The sequence below is a fragment of the Pituophis catenifer genome, unplaced genomic scaffold (assembly GCF_029215685.1).
Source record: "Pituophis catenifer annectens isolate HBS135680 unplaced genomic scaffold, rPitCat1.0.hap2 SCAF_7, whole genome shotgun sequence".
Lineage (NCBI taxonomy): Eukaryota > Metazoa > Chordata > Lepidosauria > Squamata > Colubridae > Pituophis > Pituophis catenifer.
The window spans coordinates 34704646-34729623 of NW_027256887.1; the positions used below are offsets into that span (position 1 = coordinate 34704646).

General features: G+C 39.8%; 1 protein-coding gene across 4 annotated transcripts in view; it reads right to left on the bottom strand.

Moving 5' to 3' along the window:
• The window catches only part of PPHLN1 (periphilin 1), an 81624-nt gene that overhangs the window by 34045 nt on the left and 22601 nt on the right, over positions 1-24978 (bottom strand). For all 4 annotated transcript variants that reach the window (XM_070946925.1, XM_070946922.1, XM_070946923.1 and 1 more), the window contains 7 exons: positions 23194-23276; positions 21364-21537; positions 20744-20805; positions 17755-17957; positions 11786-11862; positions 11320-11439; positions 184-324 (listed from right to left, as the gene is read on the bottom strand). In XM_070946925.1, the coding sequence (XP_070803026.1) occupies positions 184-324; positions 11320-11439; positions 11786-11862; positions 17755-17957; positions 20744-20805; positions 21364-21537; positions 23194-23276 (860 nt within the window). The remainder of the gene's footprint in view (positions 1-183; positions 325-11319; positions 11440-11785; positions 11863-17754; positions 17958-20743; positions 20806-21363; positions 21538-23193; positions 23277-24978) is intronic.

Here is a 24978-nt window from a genome sequence, read left to right on the forward strand (position 1 = left end):
TTAAACTCTTTTTGTAGTAAAAGAAAGTGCCAGATTTATTTTAGAAATTTAAATCATTGTAATAAATTTGCTATTAATTTCATCTTAAACTATGTTGTGTAGATCAGTTAAAACTTTTAGTCAAAGTTAATTTGGAGGAAAAAAAACCCTCACAAGTATTCATAAAAGCAAAGTGTGGCTTACTTGTTCAATTTCCTTTGTCTTTTGAGCAATTGCCTTTGAGCGATTAACATGATGGTTGTCTTCAAATAATTGATTGCTGTCTGTTATACTAGCACCTGTTTCTTCATGGTGTTCTATATACAATGGATCTGAGGATGTGGCCTTTAAAAATGAAGAATAATTTTATGTGGCTAAAATCCATTATATGAAATATTGTTAATTTAAATAATTGCCACTAGTTATCTGCATTCTTATATTTCAAGCAATCCTCAGAGTTCACATTAGAAAAACATGAACATTGGACTTACCTGAAGGTTCTTTTTCCTTGCGCTGTGTGAGAGTCCATTGAGTGGACTTCGGATTCGGACTTCGTGCAGAACTGGGGCTAAACAGGTGCAGAACTGGGGCTAAACTGACACCCTGAGCGAAACAGAACACAAAGAAGGGTCCCAAGAAAAAAACAAGGGAGGGTATGGACTCTCACACAGCGCAAGGAGAAAGAACCTTCAGGTAATTTCCAATGTTCATTCTCCCTTGCGCTGTTTAGAGAGTCCATTGAGTGGGATATACCCAAGCTAAATATCCCCAGGGCGGGAAGAGACAGAGGAAGTGGAACTGCCCTCCACAGGGAGGATTCGCTGAAGAATCCTGCGGCCAAAGGCTGCCTCGGCTGATGCAAACTTGTCCAACTTGTAATGATGAATGAAGGACGTCAGTGACACCCAGGTAGCTGCCCGGCAGATCTCGAGAAGAGGGGCCTGGTGGCTCAGGCCACGGTGGTGGCGGCGCTACGGGTCGAATGAGCTGTAATACGACAGGGAAGCTGTTTGTTCCGTCGCTCATCAGCCAGAGTGATGCAGACCTTGATCCAGCGGGCGATGGTGGAGGAAGAAACCTTGGATCCAAGAGAAATAGGTTGAAAGGAAACCAACAACGATTCCGATTTGCGGAAGGAAGCGGTCCTGGTTATGTACTTTTTAAGCGCTCAACGAACATGCAATTTATGCCAGCGGCGTTCGCTGTGGTGAACAGAATGGGGACAGAAATCCGGTAGTACAACCTCTTGAGTCCTGTGGAAACAGGTATTGATTTTCGGAAGAAAGGTGGGGTCCAATCGTAAGACAAGGTCCGAATGGAATATGCACAGATCCTTGCAAACGGAAAAGGCTGCCAGTTCGGATACGTGACGAGCCGAAGTGATAGCAACTAGGAAGGCAACCTTGAAGGTCAGGAACTTGAGACTGACAGAAGACAGGGTCTTGAAAGGTGCCTCCATTAGAACCTGTAAAACGATGCACAAGTCCCACGAAGGGTATCTATGAATAACAGGCGGTCTTAGGTTGGCCAGTCCCTGTAGGAAGCAACGAACACGGGGATGATTGGCCAGTGACTTGTGATCCTTGCAGGAGATAACTGTCGCCAGGGCCGCGACCTGCCGTCGTAGGGTATTGACCGCCAGCCCTGACTTGAGGCCTGCCTGAAGAAACTCCAGGATCTGTGGAATGGTCAGTCGTGTGGGATCAATGTGCGATGAGACAGACCAGCGACGAAAAACAGACCAAGTAGCGTCATAAATGCAAGTGGTGGAGCTTCTGCACGATGTGAGAAGATTGGCTATCACCTCGTCCGAAAACTGATCTTGTTTCAGAAGCTCCCTTTCAATAGCCAAACGGCTAGCTGAAGCCACTGGGGGTCTGGATGAGCCACTGCTCCTTGATGAAGTGAAACTTGGTCCGGCAGTATCCTCCAAGGCTGAGCTATCGAGAGCTCTTTGAGGTCCATGAACCAGGCCAGCTGGGGCCAAAAGGGAGCGATCAAAATGACCTCTTTCTCCTCCAGGATCTTCCGTACAACCCTTGGAATCAATGGAATGGGAGGGAAGACGTAGAGTCGATCTGGAGGCCACTGGCAGCGAAGTGCGTTGGTGCCCTTGGCCTCCGGAGTCCAGAATCTGGAGAGGAATCGGGTCACCTGGGCATTGGTCGGAGTGGAGAACAGATCCACTAACAGTTGACCGAAAAGTTGTACGATTTGACGAAAGAGAGAGGGATCAGGCTCAGCCAGTCCGCACGAGTGTTGGGAGACCCCCTGCTATGTGTTCTGCTTGTAAGGAGAACAGGTGTCTCTCTGCCCAAAGGCCCAGCTGAGTGGCTTCGTCCATGAGGAGTCTGGAACGAGTACCGCCCTGATGATTACATGGGCTTCTGTCGTGACATTGTCCATTCGTAAGAGAACATGATGCCCCAACAGTTGATTTTGGAAATGACGAAGAGCTAGATGGGCAGCCCGCAGCTCAAGCCAGTTGATGTCGTTGAGAAGATTTTTGGACGTCCAGCACCCGAGTGATCTGGGAGTTGAAATGCGCACCCCAACTGACCAGAATGGCATCCGTGGTGACTATAAGACGGTGTGGTTCAAGAAAGGGAGACCTCTTTTTCAGAGCAGTGGATGTCCACCAGTGGAATGACCTGAGTACTTTCGGGGGCACCCTGATCTGGGTGTTAGAGTTGCTGGTGCCCGCCTTCTGGCTTGGAAGAAGAAGCAATTGGAGTTGTCTTGAGTGCAACCTTGCTCAGGGGACAATTGACAAACATGAAATCATTTGTCCTAGTAACTGAAAGAGCAGAAGAAGAGGAGCTCTGCGGAGAGCTCTGACTTGTTGAACCGTAAGTCTGATGTTGTGAAGTCGCTCCTGTGATAGGAAGACCAGACCTGTCACAGTATTGATGCGGGCACCCAGGTGAACCAACTCGTTGGATGGGATCAACTGACTCTTTTCCCAGTTCACTGTGAAGCCGTGTTGCTGCAGAACCGCTGTTGTGGCTCTGTTACCTGAGCCTGTGTCTTCAGCAAGAGAGGACTCCGAGAGTTAAGGAGAGGAGTTGCCAAGGCCTCCCTCTCCAGGAGCCTCCTCTCTGGCAATGCCTTCGGTGTCCACCGAAGGTCAAGAGATAGGCCCGGGGCCAAGCCTGTCCACGCAGCCACAGGTGGACAGTAATGAGGGAGATGAGTCTTGGCTGGATCCTCAGCAGTGTCGCAGAGATAAGCGCGCGCAACAGAAGAAGAAGCGTGCCAGAGATTAAGCTGAGTCACTGGACCACACCCCACAGGGAATAAAAGGGGGTGAGGTGGCCATTCAGACTCTGTGACGGACAAAACTAACTACTATCAAGTCACATTGCATCTTTGGAAACAACATTATCTGCCTTGGATTTAATTACAGACTGGACTTGACAATTCTTGAACTGTGTGTATCTTGTTTATGAGTAAAGTCTTGGCAAGCAGCTACTGGGTTGCTGCCAATCCTCTTATCGAAAGAATTTGTTGTCTGCCAGTTTATTTAAGCCCCGGCTGTCTGTTTGTGTGCGTTGTGTGAGACAGGGACAGAACAACCACATGGTCTGCTGAAGATCCCTCAGGGCAAGTTGAGGTGAGGAAGACTGAATCAGAATGCCGTCTAAATAACATTGTAATCTAATCAGGAAGGACTGTAAATGAGCCGCCACCACATCTAGAAGTTTAGTAAAGATGCGGGGGGCCGAAGAAAGTCCAAAAGGCATAGCCCTGTACTGATAATGGGCCTGCCCGTAACAAAATCTAAGAAACCTCCTGTGGGACAGCCTAATGGGAACATGTAGATAGGCCTCCCGGAGGTCAATTGATGACAAAAAAAAATCACCCAATCTAATGCCGTTCAGGATGGAGTGCAGAGAGTGCATTTTAAAGCGCCTGTAACGGATATGGATGTTTAGGCGTTTCAAATCCAGAATGGCCCTGTGACCCCCCGACTTCTTCTGAACTAAAAACAAAATAGAATAAAACCTGGAGCCCTAGTGTTCTGGGGCCACCGGTTCAATAGCCCGGATGGACAGTAGGTGTTGAATCCCAGCTTCCATCGAGGCCCTCTTGGAAGGGTCAGAGGAGATGGAACATTTGGTAAATCAACGTGGGGGTGTAGAAACGAGTTCCAAGGTGACCCCAAGGGACACCATTTGTATGGCCCATGCATCGGTGGTCGAGGAGCGCCAGATGTCTGAAAAGTAAGCGAGCCGGCCACCAATGGGGACTGGAAGGGGAGAGGTATCATTTCCTGCGATAGGGATGAAACCCAGATCCCCGAAACGGATGTCTGCCCTGAGATTGACGTGTGCGGTCTCTGAAGGACTGTTACTCCTGAGGTTTGTCGGATGTATGAGCGAACTGTCTTGCAGGAGTCGGGGCCTGGAATCTGTGTTCAGCGGAACGAAAGGACTGCCTGCGATAAGGGAAGGTAGATCTTCTGTCGTAATGTCTGGATGAGAAAGGGAGGACCTTCTTTTTGTCCCTACCTTCCACTAAAACAGGGTCCAAGGCCTCTCCGAAGAGGGACCCACCCTTGAAGGGAGCTGCTGCCAGATGCCATTTGGTCTTCATGTCTGCCTGCCAATGGCATAGCCAAAGCAGACGACGTGACGTGATATTGGAAGCCATGGCACACAAGGCGAACTTGGCAGAATTAAGAATTGCGTCTGCCATGTATTCGGAAGTGGCGATCATCTTATTGATGTCTTGATGCAGGCGAGCATCCTCAGCAGACGCTCTAGCCTACATTTGTCGGAGCCAGATGAGGGACGTTTTGGCAAAAAAGGAAGAAGCCGTGGCTGATTTAATAGCCCATGTGGAGGCCAGATAAGTCTTACGTGTAGATATCTCAGTTCATTTGTCCTCAGTGCAAAGACCCTCTGCCGCATCGGATGGAAGGATGCTGGGGGGGGGGGGGGTGTCAGGCTGGCCATAGGAGGATCAATGATGGGTTTTAGGAGATCCTCAAATTCCTGTTCAACTGTGTACAATTTCTTGTCCAGACCGCTCGGATTTGCTATGGAACCGGGTTGTGACCATTGACGTTGAAGAGTATCTAAAAAGAGTTTTGGAGATGGAACAGTCTCCTGCTGGGTGACCCGTTCAGTAAAAAGATGTGTCACAGGGATCCGAAGTTTCCGACGATAGCGGCTGGGCAAGGCCCATGTTGGCAGTGATCTTCGTCTTGTGTAGCAAGGTCTTGAACATCTCATGGCGGAAGAGACCCATGGAAGGGGAACTGACTGAAGAAGGATCCTCCTCATCACCTGAAAGACAGTAGTCAAAGGCCTCTTCCTCGTCAAGAAATGACTGGTCACTGTGATGAGAATGAGAACGAGCAGCTGCAGGGGCTTCGTGAGTCAAATGCGAGGAGGCCCTAGAGGAATGCATCGTTGGAACCGGAGCAGAAAAAGGAGCCAAGATACCCCTTTGTGAAAGGGCAGAGTCAATGCTTCTAGCCACTGTCTGAGCAATTAGATCACACATCTCCTGAGGGATTGAAGACGACAGGCTCTCCACAGGGCGGAGCCCCGCCGCTATAGGGGTGAACGTGGCAGAAGGCTATTCAACTGTAGATGGGGATACATCTGTCCCTTGTGCAAAAACTTCTCTCACCATTGACTGATCTTCCTGAGTCGTAGTTGCTATGTTTGAAGACCAAGAAGAGGTGTCTTGGTGAGGAGGAGCCTCAAGAGCTTAATCTGAAAGAAGTTCAAGTGGAACTGGCATAACCGTGGGAGGAAAGTGAACAATGGCCTCTGCCTGCTTTTTAGCTTTATCAAATTGCCTATTCAAAGCCATGTGTCTTCTCTGGGCATCCTTTTCTGCAGCAGCAGAAAGAGTAGCAGAGGTGGCAGAGGTTGGATTGGGTTTGGATCTGCCCTTGTGCTGAGAAGGTGATTTGGCATTCCTGATAGACCGGGTGCGGTCTGCCATTGCTTGAATGAAAGAAAGCCGTGACCAAACTCAAACAAAAGGTGAAGAGGGGTAGAGGAAGAACCTCTGTCACTGTTCAAGATACCTGAAATAAACAAGGGAGATCAGGAAAATTAATAAAATCCCAACAGTGAAATAATAGAAAAAACAATACTGATGAATGGCAGCAGAGAAAAAGAAAGAATATCAATGCTGATTCACTGAAGCTCGAAACAAAAATGGCGCCCGCTGACTAATCAGCTCTGAGGAGGAGGGAAAACATGGTGGCCATTATAAGGGAACTAACAAACAGTTCCACACTGAGAACCGACCCAAGCAGCGAGGTGAGAAAAGCCAACAACACAGCTCCTAAAATAAACCTCAGATCGCATAAAAAAGGTTTAAATGGCTCAGGACAGACGTAACAGTCCCACAAACGCCAAAAATTCAGGCCGTTAGAATTAAGGCAAGTAAATCCAGGGAAGAGCTGAGCCCCGACACCACGAGGCTATTCTCTATTCCCGCGGCGCAAGGCTGAGCAACACAGCCTCCCATGCACCCTCCGCTCACTCCTCACATAAATTTAGAAGCGCACGACATGAAGCCTGCAGCCTAGCCTCTGGTTCACCCTCCAAAGCCGATAATCATTAAAATCATACAGTGCGAGGCCAACAACACAGCCTCTCATGCGCCCTCCAGTAACTCACGATCGAAACCACTGTGATGTAGAAGCGATTTGAGCCGCCGCTAGCACAACCGCTCGACAGCTGCTCGGCTGCGAATCCTCCCTTCTGATTACTTTTTACTGAAAAAAGTAGCAAAAAAGAGAATATTTCCCAATTAGAGAGTCGAATGGGTGGAGCTCCAAAAAAGCAAGTCTCGAAGGCTCGGACTGAGTAAGGAACTGGGGCTAAACAGGAAGAGGAGGTGTGTTTAGTCAAATTTCTTACTCAGTCTGGCCTATCGGACGAGGAATAACCCACTCAATGGACTCTCTAAACAACACAAGGGAGAAAATCAAATTTATTCTATGAATGAAATATGTATGTATACCAGCGGTGAAATCCAGCAGATTCTGACAGGTTCTGGAGAACCGGTAGCGAAAATTTTGAGTAGTTCGGAGAACTGGCAAATACCACCTCTGGCTGGCCCCAGAGTGGGGTGGGAATGGAGATTTTGCAAAATCCTTTCCCCAGGAGTGGGGAGGGAATGGGGATTTTGCAGTATCCTTCCCCTGTCACGCCCACCAAGCCACACCACGCCCACAGAATCGGTAGTAAAAATTTTTGGATTTCACCACTGATATATACTTACATTAAACTAGATATCAAAATATATTACAAATCATTGGGTAAATAGTACATATTTCAGATCTGATGTGTTGTGATAGCAACCAGATGTATTACATTGGAAAGTTTGGTCTAGTGATTAAACACCAGTCTAGAAACTGGAAGACCAGGAGTTCTAGTCCCAATTTAGCCACAAAAGTTAACTGGGTGACCTTGGATCAGTCATTCTCTCTCAGCCCAACATCTCACAGGGTTGCTCTTGTGGAGAAAACAGGAGGAAAAAGTATTAGCTATGTTTGCTGCCATTAGTTATTTATAAAAATAATAAAGATGGGATATAAATAAATAAATAAATAAATAAATAAATAAATAAATAAATAAATAAATAAATTTTTAGATATTACCTTTCAGATTTTAAACATGTATAAAGCAGAGTACAAATTAAGTGAAATCAAATTATATTGAAGAGTACATACAGTTTTAGTAATATAGTTACTGTGGAAGAATAATGAGAACTTTGAAAAGAACGAGGTCCATGTTTCCAGATCTTTTCAACAAAAGCTGTGCAATCCTCACTGCCTAACCTTCAAGCACATTTTTTCCTCTTTGGAGAACAGCTTTGTATTTTGGTGACAAGCTGTGATTTTTTTTTTCAATCTTTCTGAGAATCAAATTTTAAATAAATACCAAAAGCCTAAAGAACACTAAAGAAACATTTTACTCAGATAATTAAGCAAGATTCTTTAAGAAAAAAAAATGATACGGGATCATTTTTGGTATGTAAGGATAAGAAGAATATCATATCTGAAAAGCTAGGCATCTGTATTAAATGGGGATGAAAATAAAAGAAAGTACATTCATCATCAAAGACATCATGCCAACTTCTATTTCTCATTAAAACAGAGTCCAAAACAATAGGTAGCTCTTGACTACCAACAATAACTGGGATTGGAATCTGTCACAAGTCAGTCTGTTTGTAAAACAAGATATCACGTGACTGCAGCAACTTATGATGGTAATCATGATGTTCGCCATTGTAACCATTAACCAAGATCATGGGTCATGAACTGAGTATCTACTCAAATCCAAGTCTCAGTAAGGTAAGGGACTGCTTCCAATTTTCCCATCTGCTCATCTTCCCCCACATCTGACTTTTGGCCAATCTGCACCTTCCTTGCAAGTCACCAAGCAGCCCCAGGATTGTACTGCTTGCCCAGCGGCCTTCTCTCCCAGTTCCCTGCACTAATCTTTCCCTTTTTCACCTAGCTATCAAAGCAGAAGTGGCTCATTGCCTTTGCTGTCTTCTTTTGAGACTCTTTTTGCTACCTTTGCTGCCTCCTGCTTGGACTCAACTTTTTCCACAGTTATCTTTGAGCTTGAAATGCTCTTGTAGTTGTAAGTGGGAGTGAGTTAGCAAGGATCCAAAATTCTACCACGTGGCCTGTGGTCATGTGATTGAAATCTGGGAGCTTGGAAACTTGTTTATTCTTACAAACGGTTGCAGTACCTCTTGATCACCCCTTGCAACCTTCCCTGTTGTACTTCTCCAGAAGAGTCAATGGGGAAGCTAGCAAGAAAGGTTGAAGATTATTAGAGTAAGTCTCTTCCACTGATTCATTCTGCCCCAGCCATTCTGCACTCATGTCACACCAATCACACATAATTTTGTGCTTCCACTGTACCTCCATGCATCCCTCCCAACTCTCGCCACTTGTGAATCTTAGATTGCCTGCATTACCTCTTTTGCTCTCTCCCTGCCCTTCATAATAATAAACTTTATTGTCATTGTATGTGTATACACAGTATACACATACAACGAAATTTACTTAACACCCAAAGACCAGGTCCCACACACATAATCCCCAAACACACTCCCACTCACCACAATTCCCCACCCCTAAACCACCCAAACATCCACACAACAGACCAAGTAATACTGTCCAACAGCTCACTGATGGTGGCCCTTTAGTTCATTGTTGAATGCAATTATAGCTCTGGGATAAAAACTATTCAGAAAACGTGTGGTCCGAGTTTTAATTGTTCTGTATCTTCTGCCAGAAGGCAACAGTCCAAAAAGATTGTAAGCAGGATGGGAAGAGTCTCTGAGAATGTTATGCAACTTCCTCAAACAGAGAGATTCGAAGATGTTGTCCAGGGCTGGTAGCTGGAGTCTGATAATATTCTGGGCAGTTTTAATGATTCTCTGTAGAGCCTTTTTGTCCGCTACAGAGCTGCTCCCATACCATGCAAGAATGCCGTATGTCAGGACACTCTCAATGGTGCTGCGATAGTAGACAGAGGTAGATGCTGAGATAGATTTATCTTCCTGAGCATTCTCAGGAAGTACAGCCTCTTCTGTGCCTTCTTCACAAGCATGTTAGCATTCATAGTCCATGAGAGGTCCTCCGACATATAAGTGCCCAGAAATTGAAAAGTACCCACCCTCTCCACCTCCTCACCATTTATGTACAGTGGTAGATGTACATCTCTCTTCCTCCTGAAGTCAATTATAAGTTCTTTAGTTTTTGTGGTGTTAAGTGTGAGATTATTTTCATTACACCACAATGTCAGCCTTTGTACTTCCTTCCTGTAAGCAGACTCATTGTTCTTACTAATGAGCCCCACCACTGTTGTGTCATCCGCAAATTTAATAATTGTGTTGGTGTTATACAGTGGGGTGCAATCATGCGTGTACAAGAAATAAAGGAAAGGGCTTAGCACACAACCCTGGGGGGCTCCTGTGCTTAGTATCAGAGTAGAGGAATGATGAGATCCCATCCTTACTGACTGTGGCTTACCTGTCAGAAAATTCCTTATCCACAAACAAATCCTCTGATTTATACCCAAATTGGACATTTTAAAAAACAACCTGTTGGGTAAAATGGTGTTAAAGGCAGAGCTATAATCCACAAATAACAGCCTTGCATATGTCCCCTGTTGTTCCAAGTGATTCAATACAGTATGGACAACAAGAGACATAGCATCATCAGTTGATCTATTACTCCTATATGCAAATTGGTATGGGTCCAAAGTAGATGGAAGACTAGCCTTAATATAGTTCAACACCAGCCTCTCAAAACATTTCATGACAACAGATGTTAAAGCTACTGGTGTATAATCATTAAGGGATACCACTACTGTCTGTTTAGGGACTGGCACTATAATAGATGTCTTCAGGCAGGTAGGGATAGAGCACTGCGACAGGGATAGATTGAAAATATCGGTGAACACTTCAGCTAGCTCTGCAGCGCAGTCCCTGACAACTCGTCCCAGAATTCCATCAGGCCCAACTGCCTTCCGGATATTAATATTCTGGAAAGTGCGTCTCACATCAGAGATCTGCAGTAGAGGTGGTTGTCTATTTATGGTAGATGTTAATGGTGCACTATCAGTGGTAAATGCTGGAATGATGGTCGTTCCTGTGTCCACCTCAAAACGGCTGAAGAATTGATTTAGCTGCTCAGCCAAAGAGTCACTACTCCCAGGCAAACTATTTTTATTGCTTTGTCCTGTGATTTGTCACAGACCTTGCCATACCCGACCAGAGTCTGAGTTCTCAAAAAACTGTTCAATCTTTTGTTCATTGTGCCTTTCTTACACTTGCACACACCCTCTTGTTCCCTTCCATATTCAGCGGCAGCCACTTACCTGCCTAATGGCCTGGTGGGGAACCTTTTTGTTAGGTTCCCCACCAATTTTGGTTGTGGGAAGCTGGCAGGAATTTGCCTCACATAATTGTGAGATTTGATTAATAATGGCATTTGGAAGTGCAAGGACTGCCATTGCTAAGTAATTACATTTTATGACATTGTTTAGCCAATAGAAATTGTAGTCCCAATTGCCATTGTAAGTTAAATACTACCTATATATATTAAACAAATCTGCATGGTTGGTTAATCTGGAAAATATATTATCCAATTGACTTAAAAACTAGGACTTTCAAATCTGCTATCCGGGTTGTGTGGAAATAGAAGATTGTTGTTCAGCTCATATATGACAGTTTATCTCAGTACAGGTAGTACAAGAATTAACTGATTACTGATACCACTATAATTGAGTGAATGAAATAAATGACCATGTACAAATGTTTATTAGTGTTATTTTTACTCACGTCATACTCTGAAATTTCAGGTACAGTGCTTGCCTCTACTTTCTCTGTCTTTTCAGCTGCCCATCGGCTTGCAGCCTCTGCAAGCTCCTTTTCCGATAATCTGCTGCTTTTGACCAAAGTCTGATGAAAAAAAATCCCAACGTGTAAATGAAGTTGTATTAAATAGGATAGAAACATTTTAGTGAACGGTTTAAGAATCCTGCAGTAGACTCAAATGTATTACTGCAGCAAAAGCTATGTACCGAATAAAGAATGTTAAAATTTTTCCAGCAGAACTCTCTCAACAATAAATCTTCTGCAGAAAACTGAGAAACTTTCCAAAATAAACTAAGGACACAGGTGTACCAAAACAGAGAAGAGACTAACTGAAAACCCCATTGCACTCTAGCTTAATGTAACACTTTAAAATATATGCACAAAAATCAAAATATTTACTGCTAAAGATTTAGAACAATTTAGAACTTACTTTTGCAGGTGACAGTGCTGTAGCTCCTGAAGGAGATACATCTCCTGAAGTCTTCAAACTCTGAGTTGAAGATCTCTCTTTATGTAGAGAGAATACAAAAATATGAGCAGAAAAACATTTTAGCCTGTAGTACTAAGTCTATGGTTAGACTGAAAATATGTTATGAAACAACTATGATTGTGTGCATTGATTATGGATTAGAGTAGTGGTTTTTAAAACATTTTGGTCTGAGCAGCTCTTTAACATTCTTAAAAATGATTGAGGTTCATCTTTTAAGTGACTGACAATGTGTTTACATGGGTTATATCTATCAATATCTGCTGCATTAGAAATTAAAAATTTTAAATGTTAAAAATATTTGACTTTGTGGACCCCTTGAAAGGTTTTGGGGATCACCAGATTCCCCAAACCACACTTTGGGAACCACTGGGTTAGACCAATATTTTTCAACCTACAGTATGCATACCAGTGGTATGATGCATAAATAAAAGGGTTTTTATTTTTTTATTTTCCTAGTATAATTACTAAGAAATTGGAATTTTCCTGATAATTAAGATTTGTTTCCCTTTCACTTTGTGACCAGCATGAAGTTTGATATATTGGGCACTTTATATACTGCATCCACTGAACAGCTTGAAGAACCTCTGCCTTTTCACTGAAACTTAAAGAGTACAATAATCTAGACCAGGGGTGTCAAACTGGCAACCTGCGGGCCAGATGAGTCACTCGCAGGCCACACCCATCCCAACTCCGCAAAAAAGCATTGTGAAACGTCCCGTGATGGCAACGTGATGCTGCGAGTTTGACACCCGTTATCTAGACTGAAGAAGCATTGCCCACACAAAGTCAGACGTTTTGCTGAAGGGGATTCTTTGCAGACTATTTCCCTAATTTTCCCAAATTTTTATCTTCACTTTCCTAGATGTGTGCATGTTTTTTCTTTGCTGCTTTGTGAAAAAAAAAAAAAAAGAGAAAAGATTGTTTTCTCTCAGCACTACCAGGTTCCTTCTCTTCATATTTCCCTTAAGTATATATCTCACAGAGCATATCATGATTTATCTTATATGTTATTCCTTTCATTGAACTGCTTTGGACTTTTACCAATTTGCACACAACTAAAATAAACAAAAGCTTTCCTTCAAAGCAGCAAAAAGAAATAAGAAGTCATGGGTAGATCAAGACAATCAGTAATTTTTCTTCTCTATATTGCTGGCCTAGTTTTAGAATGCTTACACCTAATCCTTTTTCATCCTCCACTCACTGGCTATACATAGCGTTTTGCCCTTTTTCTACTTTGCAACTAAAAGCAAGAAGCTAGAACAAGCTTTGGTGAGTCATACAGTAGTTGTTTGGCCCACTATTTTACTCACATTTTGATTCTTAGCTTATGGGTAGAAATGGGAGAGAAGGGATACATATTTAAACATTAATTATAACAGAATACTTTTAACAAAGCTGTTAGAATTCTCAATTTGAAACATACAGCAATGATTTTTAGCTATGGTAGGTATATTGTTTAACAATTTAGATGGAATATAAGGTATGTGACTGAATTTATAAAGGTTTAGATATAACCATGATGAAGAATAAAATATAAAGTTCAGAGTTCTTCTCAGAAAAAGTTAGGAAAGGATGTTTGTAGTATGGTGGGACCCATGTTCCTGACATGAGTCAGTTGTGGGGCATTCCATTCAGAGAAATATTATTTTGGGGAAAGGAATGGAATATACTGTCCATCTACAGGAGGGGAATATATAATTTAAAAAAAATCTGCTAACCTAGAACACTTACTTTTAAAAGTATATTTATATTTTTAATCTTCCTGAATTAACCATTAGCCAATTAGGTTGCAATTATATACTATTATGCAACACATTATTAAGTGTAGTAATTATGTACAAACTCAATTCAAATAAAGCTGTCACAAAGTTCTAATGTATCTTTGCTTTGAGAGTCATATTATTTCACTGCTTATCTTTAGTATTTTTCTAAATAAAATCAAGTGACAACATTGTATTACTTCTAGGAACAATTTCACTGCAGATCATCATGTTCACATAATTCTTATTATATTCCTAACTCAAGACAGGTTCATTATGCAGAGACTGCTTCCTAGCTATCTAGGGACAGAACTACTGCTCAAGGGATGTTACACTTGTGTGTAACATCCTTTAAATCAGCGTTTCTCAACCTGGGGGGTCGCGACTCCCTTGGGGGTCAAACGGCCATTTCATAGGGGTCGCCAAAGCCCTCTCTCACGCCCCCACACCTTCACTCACCCTCACCCTCTGCCTCTGTTGGATCGCCATTCGCTTACCCCGCCCACTCCCAATCTATGCTGCCTCCTGAGTCCCAGCTGATGGCTAGAGGGAAAAAAAACTGTTTAAATTCTTGCCACGGGGCTTCAAAGGGCCGCCCTACAGCTGATCAGTTAAAAGAAAAGAAATGAGTAGACCTGTGCCTGCAAAAATAGAAAAAACAGCCCCTTTCAGCTTCAGCATAGGTCAATTACCATAAGTTGATTTGATCAGCCTCCCGACTCTCAGCTGATTTGCTCTCAGCTGTTTTGCGGAGGGCTCTGTTGCTAGCTAGCTGCAAAGAGGTAAATTGCTGGAGCAGATTTTCAGCTATGCTGAAAAAGCGAAACTGAAAGTAAAGCAGGGTCTTTGCTGCAACGTGACAAAATGAGGCAGAGAGAGATTTCTTTTTCTTTTTCCTCACCAAAAAAGGTAGGTGCAAAACTGCAAACAATGGGAAATTTAGGGCAAAAGAGGAGGTTCAAGATTTTAAAACACAAAAGAAAAAAAGCTCTATTTAACTAGGGAATTGTAATAATTGAGATACTATTAATTGTATATTGTGTTGAAAGCAGAAATGGTTAAGTTGTGGTTTGGAGGAATATATTTATTTATTTATTATTATATTTCTATACCGCCTTTCTCCCGTAGGACTCAAGGCGGTGTACAGTCAAGAAAAATATAGATACACAAACATCATAAAATTGCTAATTAAAATTATTATTATAACATAGTTGCAGGGGCGACATTATAATATAATTTTAATTATATTTAAATGGTACTTTAAATTATTGTATTTTATCCCGATTTTATTTTAGATCGTATTTTATTCTAATTGTATTTTAATTGCGAGTTATTCCAATCTTACTTAATTTGTTTTACCAAACCTTTGTAATGATTTGTCTTTGTAATTCTGCACTTGATATGGCCCAAAGGGCTAATCAATAAATAAAATTGAAAATTTAATATAACATAGTTTGGCCCAATTAAATAGAACCTAAAATTAGATAACATTTTAAAAACATTCATATGTTCATATGTTTAGCCCCGCCTGTTGGAACATCAGGGTTTTGAGGGCACGGCGGAAAGCACGGAGATCAGGGATATTTCGTATCTCAGGGGGCACTTCATTCCAAAGGGTTGGAGCCCTCAGAGAGAAGGCCCTCCCCCTGGGAGTCGCCAGTTGGCATAATTTGACTGACGGTACCCTGAGTAGTCCCTCCCTGTGAGAACGAACTGGTCGGTGGGAGGCTATTGGTGGCAAAAGACGGTCTCGTAGGTATCCAGGTCCTAAGCCATGGAGCGCTTTAAAGGTGATAACTAACACCTTGAATATGGGGGAAATTATTTGGTTTATTATTATTGGTAAATATAATTAATTGATTTGTAAGAAATTGGATTGCATGGAAATAATTGGAATATTCATGTTCATATTGATTAATATACAAAAAAGATAGTTATATAACTAATTGATTTATATTAAACTGTTGAATTTGTATTAAACAAGTGTAATATTACATAATTAACCAATGTGAGGATGGATATAAAAATAGATGACAATGGGAAGGGGTATAATATAGAATAGAAGGGAAAAATTGAATTTGATTAAGATTAGAGATGAGGATGAAGGGTAATATTGGTTTTTTAAAAAAATAGATAAGGAATAAATATGGCAATAAGGAAATATAGAAATTGTAAATTTAATTGAAGACTAAACACTGTTTAAATTTGTGAACCAGCCAAATACTCTGTTCAAAGAAAATACATTGTATGTTTGTATGTGTGTTTCTAATTATTGCTATTTATTCATATTTGTTCTCTTTTATTCTTCAAAGTTTAACAATTCATTCTTTATCTTAATATTTTTATATTTGTTTGGGGTTGGCTTTCTTCCCTTTCATCTTTTTTATTGTACAGCAATCTTTCTCCTCAAACCTACCACCTCTCTCTTTTCTTTCTTTCTTACTTTCTCTTCCCCCCTTCTTCTCCTCCCTACTTCCTCTTCCTTTCTCCTTCTCCTCCTCTCTTCCTCCCTCTCTTACCCTCACTCCTACTCTAATTTCCCTTCCCTTCCTTCATCCCTCTCTATTGCTGTATCCTTTTATGCATATGGACTACTCAGAGGGCTGAAAAAGTTATTTTTGACTGGTCCTTGCACTTTTGACCAGTCCTCGAACTTACGACTGTCCTCACATTTTACGTTTTTGCCCTATCTTATCACCATGGTGAAGAGAAGCAGTTGTGAAATGAGTGACATGGTTGTTAAGAATGCTGCACGGGCATAAATGTGAGGATGGTCATAAGTGTGAGGACCAGTCAACAGTGTGAGGACCTGTCAAAAATGACTTTTTTCAGCCCTCTGAGTAGTTCCTATACACATAGCCATGGCCACCCGGTCACATGACCAGCTAGCCATGCCCACCCAGTCACATGACCTCCAAGCCATGCCCACAAAATAAGCCACACCCACAGAACCGGTAGTAAAAAAATTTAGAACCCACCCTTGGTTGGGGGTCACCACAACATGAGGAACTGTATTAAAGGGTCGCGGCATTAGGAAGGTTGAGAACCACTGCTTTAAGTGGAAAATTATTTTCATCAATTAATGTTTCCTTCTGTTTTCCCAGCATCATCTTCTTCATTATCCAGATGACTTTCCCCATTTTCTTGGAAGTAGTTTTGGAGACCAAGAAATGGCAGGGATAAAGAAGAATGTGTAAATGGAAAGCATTTTGGAAAGATGATCGAAGGCCTGGAGACTAAATCATATGGAGAACAGCTGCAGGTTTTGGGTCTGGCTAGTCTAAAGAAAAGAAGAATTAGGGGTGACATGATAGCAGTATTTCAGTATTTGAGAGGCTGCCACAAAGAAGAGGAGGGTCAAATTATTCTCCAAAGCACCAGAAGGCAGGACAAGAAATAATGGTTGGAAACTAAACAAAGAGAGAAGCAACCTGGAATTAAGGAGAAACTTCCTAATAGTGAGGACAATTAACAAGTAGAACAGCTTGCCTGGAGGTTTTTAAGAAGAGACTGGACAGTCACTTGTTTGAGATGGTATAGGTTCCCCTACTTTAGCAGGGGACTGGACTAGAAGACTTCCAAGGTCTCTTCCATCTCTATTCTATTCTATTCTATTCTATTCTATTCTATTCTATTCTATTCTATTCTATTCTATTCTATTCTATTCTATTCTATTCTATTCTATTCTATTTCTTCTATTTCTTCTATTCTATTCTAGGTCTTATTAACAAAGATATAATATAAAAAATTCTCAATGAAATGAGAATTCACAATAAAATATTACATACCAATAAAATGTGTGTACTGAAATGATGTATGGATAAGATAAATAATAAAACCACTTGCTTTTCCTTTCCTTCCCACTCCCTTTGTGTCTTCTTTTCCTGACTGCCTTACGTTCCTTTAAGATTAAAGTGTTTTCTTGTTTGTTTGCTCATTACGATGCAAAATTGCTACTTGAAATATTATTTCACTTGAGAAAATGTAAATCTACATGGTGCCAAGGATTGAATTTTTCTGGTTTTGAGTACTGTAGCTTTTGTTTGCAAGGATAGCCATTCCAGCTCATGGCTTTGGGTTTTCTTTTTTGAATGGTTAATCCTACATTACCTTGTAGGGAAATATTTCTTTTATGTAAAGATGACATACTTCTGCTATGCTGGGACTGATGGAAGGTGTAGGCTTTGCTTCTATCAGGTGAATAACTTCTGCTGCTGACACTGGAGCCAGATCTGCTGTGAGGAGATTCTCTCCGGCCAATCGGTGATTCTCTGAAGTAAGGGGAATCCCTTTTATGTGGGGAGCGATCTCTTGCATACTGAGGATATATAGGTTTCCGTCGTGTGCCATCTCTTTAAAAATCATTGCAATAAACAAATAAAAACATTCATTTATTCAGCAAGAGCGCCAAGTAAAGACCAATCTTCTTCTGAATCTTACCTTAGACAAGGTTCTCAATTCTCTAACTGACAAGGAAGAAATACAATGAAAATCAGGATTTTTAAAATAATAATAAAAAAAGACTTAATCACTCAAGCAGGAAAAAAAATTATCAACAAAGTGTATAATGGATTGGTAATGGAGGCAAGTTCAAATTTTGAGCAGTCTCAAAAATAAGTATTGTTCCTTTGCTAGGAATCTGGAATATTTTTAAATATATTTTTTACATTTTAAAATATTTTTCCATTAAGAAAAATAGTCTTCATACATATTTATGACTGAAAATCTTTTTTAAATTTCTTGGATTGTAGTAACAATTGTCTAAACCCATTTACTAAACAATAAGATACAGAACATTTCCCGATGCAGCTCTATGTTTTTATCAATCATTATGTTTTACCCTTATGGAAGTCATTGTTCAGGGAAAAAATATGACTTTCCTTTGTTTCACACTATTTCATACTTTTATATAATGACCAATTTAAATCCAATGAAAACAAAATTTTACTCACTAGAAAACTAAATAGCCAAAGTTAACATTGCATCTGGCCATTAAATCAAAGCAAAATATACTAAGGAAAATATCTAAGGATAATAAACAAAACTTCGAACTGTAGTGATATTTATAAAGTTAATAAGCGTGCAAACCCACACTAAGTAGATCCAGATTAGAGTTGTCCATTACAATTAGGAAATAGGTGAAGGGGTACTTTTCAATGTATTAAAGAGTTCTCACCTCCTCTCTAGGCTTTTACAACCATTTTATTACATGCAATAAAAAGGAACTATTTAAAGCAACCTGAAACCCAAGTTATTTAATGCTTATTTCTGTCTCTTTCAAGTATATGTTGTAAAGTGCATGACCTCCAGAAAATAACACAAATTCAGCCACTGAATTAAAGGTAAATAGGGGAAAAATGACCTCTAGTGTACACTAGAGGCTCTTCAGCATTGAAACAAACATAATTTGCATGAAGTTTTTTCTAAGGTTGTAGCTAACAATAAAACAATCACAGTACTGGCATCAACTTAGCAAGATAGACCCTGAAAGTAATATAACCAAATACTATAATATCTAGAAATTCAATAGAAGAGATTTCTGTAACAACCAAAGAAGTAGAAATCTGCAAATGTAGAGTATAATTCAACATCAACCAAACAAATAGTCTGGGGCTTCCAGGGAAACTGAAGACAGCTCTATAAGAGTGGAAGCAATGATCACAACAATAAGAGAAGACAGTTTGGAACTCCTCTCCAGATCAAGGAGAGGACAAGGATCACTCATAAGTTTGTTTCATAGAGTCTGCCCACAAATACTGATCTCCAGCGGATTTGAGAGCTCTGGGAACCATTTGTCTAAGCCATGGTTGAGCATCTTCAGATAGCAGATTCACCTATTTCCTCTCTTAACTTCTTTAGGAGTTGCTTATTACTGATTTTCTGGATTTTAAGAATCTTCTCAAAGACAGGTTCACTCAAACCAAGAAAGTTTTTTTCTATTCTGGATAAAATAAGTTTAATTAAAATTTAAGGATTAAAAAGAAATTTTTTTTTTTGGAAAACAACAAAAGGCAATTGAAGGTTGATTTTGGAAACTGAAAAGTAACTTAAATGTCTGAATGGATCCCTTAGGGCAGAAATAACTGCAATTAAACATTTCCAATAACTATGGATCAGACCTGCACACTGGCTTGGAGGAATTTTATCCCATCACTCCTTACATTTATTGTAGTATTTTAACACCACTCTATGTCCTATGTTATTAGATGGTGCAATGGTCATTAAAAATAAAATCAATCACACTAAAATAATCAATAATATCACATCAAAAGCATAAGCACTATAGCAAATTAAAAAGAATACAGGTAGTTCCCACTTAATGAGTCTAAGCAGGTCCAGAATTTCCTTTGCTAAGCGATGTGGTTGTAAAGTGATTGCATTGCTTAGTGACGGCAATCCTGGCAGTCCCTGGTTGCCATAGTTAAGCAAGTCATTAATGACCTTGTTATCACAAGTCATTAAACAAGGACTGTGTGATTGTGACTTCTGAATTCCTGTTGGCTTCCTTATTGACTTTGCTTGTGAAAAACTGGCAGGGAAGGTCAGAAATTGTGATCATGTAACATGCGGACAGTGTGATAGTTTTAATTCCAGACTTGTTAAGTGTACAGATTGTGATCATGTGACTGCAGGGGTACTGTGATGGTCATATCTTCAAGGATTGCTCATAATTACCACTCATTCAGCACTATCATAAGTTCAAACAGCCACTGAACGAGAGCCCATTAAGTGAGGAATATCCATATTCCAAAATGTATACTTTCATTGCATCATGTCAACATTACATTGCTTTAAATTTTGTATGTTTTGGTATCTTACTTAATACTGAAATTAAACCAGTAAGCAAACATATTTTTCAAATTTAAAAGACTGAGATATTTGCTTCTTTCAAATCATGTAAAATACCATCTATGCTTTGCTATTTCTTTCAAATGAAATCCTGACAAATGGTTGTCAGGATTCATTAGCCCGCTTTTTTGGCAACCATCTGTCACTGAAGACGTCAATTTACTGGATTCTCCCTGGTGCCTATAGACAAATCTCAGAGCACCAGTTAATTTAAATGTACACAAACTACGTTTCCATTTTTTATTCTAGAGACCTCAGAACTTTATGTAGCTAAATTGAAAAACAATACCTATAATCAGGTGGCCGGCTATCAGAATGGTCTTCTCTTGACCATCTATATCCTGGATCATCCTACAATAGAATATATCAAAAAAATTTAGTTTCAAGAAGCTAATAGTAATAAGATACTCTGTAACACCATTGAACATTTTTTAAATAATTTCTTCCAAAATTGATTAAAAGAAATTTAACATGCCACTAAAATGTATTTAATGTATTTTAAAGGGAAAAAGAACTATCCATTGAACAAATATTAAATGCAAAAATAAGAGGCTGATTTATCATATTGCTGTACAAGAAATAATCAATATATCATTAAAACAGACTGGTGATTGCTATGCATCCAACGTTGTTATTTGCCTTCAAACAATATTTGTGAATGAATTCTCTTCCTCTTCTGAAACCCAATGCTCCTTCTCATGTTTTCTTCAGAGAGATGGAAGCTTTAAGCATTAATCTTTAAGCTTTCAAAAGCACAGTTGCTTTAGTACAGTATGTTCATAGAGTTACAGTATAAAGTTTAAATATCCAAATTATTTTTAAGTGCTATTAATGTAACACAGAGCTGTACCTAACAATTATAGAACATTTAGCTTCCAGCCACATATTCATGAGAAAAGGAAAACTCACGATTCTATGTGGTAGTCCACTTCTTCGTTCGTGGGGAAAACCTCGACCTTCACCATAGTCTCTATAGCCTACATGAGCATGGCCATATTCATATCTACTATAGCTTCCTTCACCAGGTCTTTCTGGAAGTGGTAGTTTCTTGGATGCAAAACTGACTACTCGATGGTAGTCATCCTAAAATTATATACAATACCAATCATTAAAAATTATAAATAATAAAAATAATCTCAAAGATTAATATGGATATTGAAGTTTTAATAAAGCCAGTAAATACATTAGAAATCAAGATACAATCTTGCTTTAGTTCATGCCTCTTGTTAAAAAGCAGATGAAATATCCTGAATTTAACAAGATTGAAAATGTGTATTTAACTGAACAATAATTATACTAGGCTCATAAAAAAAATGAACAATACTTGAACTAATTGTTTTTCTACAAGTTTAGTATCAACTATCATATTATAAAATCTTTACCATTATTTGAAAATTATTTAGAAAATTTTAAATTACCTAGCTGTAACTGTTTAGAACTAAATAGGATTAAAAAAATAATAGCATATATGGGAAAAATAATAGCACAGAAAACAAAAAATCTTTTTCTCTGCAAAACAACCATTGCTTTTGGCATCATCCTGAATAAATAGGCTTTCTAATGGAATACAAAAAATGGTGGTACAAATTTGAGACTGCACCCTGAGCTATCCAATGAAATAAAAAAATCTGCATTTGAAAAGAGAAAACAATCAGTTTATGCAGTTAAAAAAATCAAATCAAAAATAAAGTACAGGCCTGGGCTTTTAACAATTACCTCCCTATTTTATCTCTCCCATGCCAGATCTTTAGGGAACCTGTATTTGCCCAGTTTAGGCATACCTACATTTACACTGGTAAAACAGGTTACAGTGTGCAGTAGTATTTTGAGACAGCTGGAAACTGTGCCTTGGAGAAAGGAAGCTTGTTGTTTTTTTTTAAAAAAAAAATCAAAGCAAAGCAAAAAAAGCCAAACTCAGCTCATTTACATTAGAATCCAATAAATAAACCATGGATAGGAAAGAGACCCCAATTAATAATTTTTTGGTAAGGACGATTAGGTCAGTTTGGTCTAGTGTTTAAGGCAGCGTTCAAGTCCCGCCTTAGCCATTAAAGCCAACTGGGTGATTTTGGGCCAGTCACTCTCAGACCAACCCACCTCACAGGGTTGTTATTATGGGGAAAATAGGAAGGTGTGTGTTGGATATGTCCGCTACCTTAAGTTATTTGTAATAATAAAGGTGGGATACAAATAAACAATTACCACAGTGGATGAAGAGAAGCAAAGTGAGCAAGGCCACATCATGATCATGGGTGGAGTTAGGATTTCTGTTCCTTCTCAATTTTTAAAAGAAACGTTTGTGTATGCGTAAGAAGCGGTGGGAGAGGGGGATGCTATACTGATTTTTATCCACTGATATGGAAGGGAATGCTGTGAACTGGAAAAAAAAAGCCTTTGGGGGTGGGGGGGAAAGGCGGACATAGATTAGATATAAAGGATTTGTTTCTCCTTCTCATTTATCCATTCTAGGATAAGTAAGAGACTCACATAATCAAGATAAAAGCTCTATCAAAAAGCATTTTACAAAACCCAAATAGGTATTTAAGGAGGACATATTAAGAAAGAAACCAAGTTTTATAAAACACAGCATTAATTGTGAACCGTTGTAGGCCTTCTAATTGAATGTCCGTCCATGTGTGCACTGTAACCCCCATAAGTTTAAGATCATAAATTTAAATTCCTAATCAACAGCTAAAAAGATTAAAAAGAGAAACCCATAACTATTAGCAATCAACTTACATCAGGACGTGGCGGGAGTCTTTCTCGTGGTAATCTTTCATATTCATACCGCTCAGACCACATTTCATCTCTTCTATATGACACTAAAAATAAACATGTTATCAATTAAAGATATATGTTTGAGTAACTATTAACATGAACTAAACAAAACACTCCTTTGTATTAATATGCAAAACTTGCAATGGCTATTTTTAAATATACCAAGGCTGAGATATTTAGCATTTTTGCTTAAGAAACTTATTCATCATCAAAAATAGGTAAATACTCTCCGGTACATCATTTTAAAAATTATTTTATTTATATTATTTTAGAATAGAATAGAATAAATTCTTTATTGGCCAAGTGTGATTGGACACACAAGGAATTTGTCTTGGTGCATACGCTCTCAGTGTACATAAAAAAAAGATACATTCATCAAAACACTTAATGATAGTCATAAGGAACAGATAAGCAATCAAATCATATTAGGAAACAGTCAATATAAAACATAAGGATACCAGCAACAAGGTTACAGTCATACAGTCATAAGTGGGAGGAGATTGGTGATAGGAACGATGAGAAGATTAATAGTAATGCAGACTTAATAACTAGTTTGACAGTGTTGAGGGAATTATTTGTTTAGCAGAGTGATGGCGTTCGGGAAAACTGTTCTTGTGTCTAGTTGTTCTGGTGTGCAGTGCTCTATTGCATCATTTTGAGGGTAGGAGTTGAAACAGTTTATGTTTAGGATGCGAGGGGTCTGTAAATATTTTCACAGCCCTCTTTTTGACTTGTGCAGTATACAGGTCCTCAATGGAAGGCAGGTTGGTAATAATTGTTTTTTCTGCAGTTCTAATTATCCTCTGAAGTCTGTGTCTGTCTTGTTGGGCTGCAGAACCAAACCAGACAATTATAGAGGTGCAGATGACAGACTCAATAATTCTTCTGTAGAACTGTATCAGCAGCTCCTTGAGCAGCTTGAGCTTTCTGAGTTGGTGTAGAAAGAACATTCTTTGTTGTGCTTTCTTGATGACTTTTTTGATGTTAGGTGTCCATTTTAAGTCTTGAGATATGGTAGAACCTGGAAATTTGAAGGTCTTTACTGTTGATATTGTGTTGTCTAGTATTGTAAGAGGTGGTAGTATGGGAGGGTTTCTCCTAAAATCCACCACCATTTCTACGGTTTTGAGTGTGTTCAGCTCCAGATTGTTCTGGTCACACCACGAGGCTAGTTGTTCAATCTCCCGTCTGTATGCGGATTCATCATTGTCTTGAATGAGACCGATCACTGTTGTGTCATCTGCGAACTTCAGTAGTTTAACAGATGGATCATTTGAGATGCAGTCTTTGGTATATAGAGAGAAGTGGAGAGAGCATACAGTCTTGTGGGGCCCCTGTGATAATTGTATAGGTATCGGATGTGATTCTGCTTAGCTTCACCTGCTGCTTCCTGTCTGTTAGGAAGCTTATGATCCACTTCAAGTGTGTTCAGGTACCTCTAGCTGGTTTAGCTTAGTTAGAAGGATGTCTGGAATGATGGTGTTGAATGCTGAACTAAAGCCTACAAAGAGGACCCTTGCGTAGGTCTTTGGAGATTCAAGATGTTGTAGGATGTAGTGCAGAGCCATATTAACAGCATCATCTGTTGATTTATTTGCTCAGTATGCAAATTGCAGGGGATCTAACAGCGGATCCATGATGGTTTTCAAGTGGGACAGCATTAGCCTTTCAAAAGTTTTCGTAACTACAGATGTTAGAGCAACTGGTCTGTAGTCATTTTGTTCCTTGATGGTGGGCTTCTTCGGC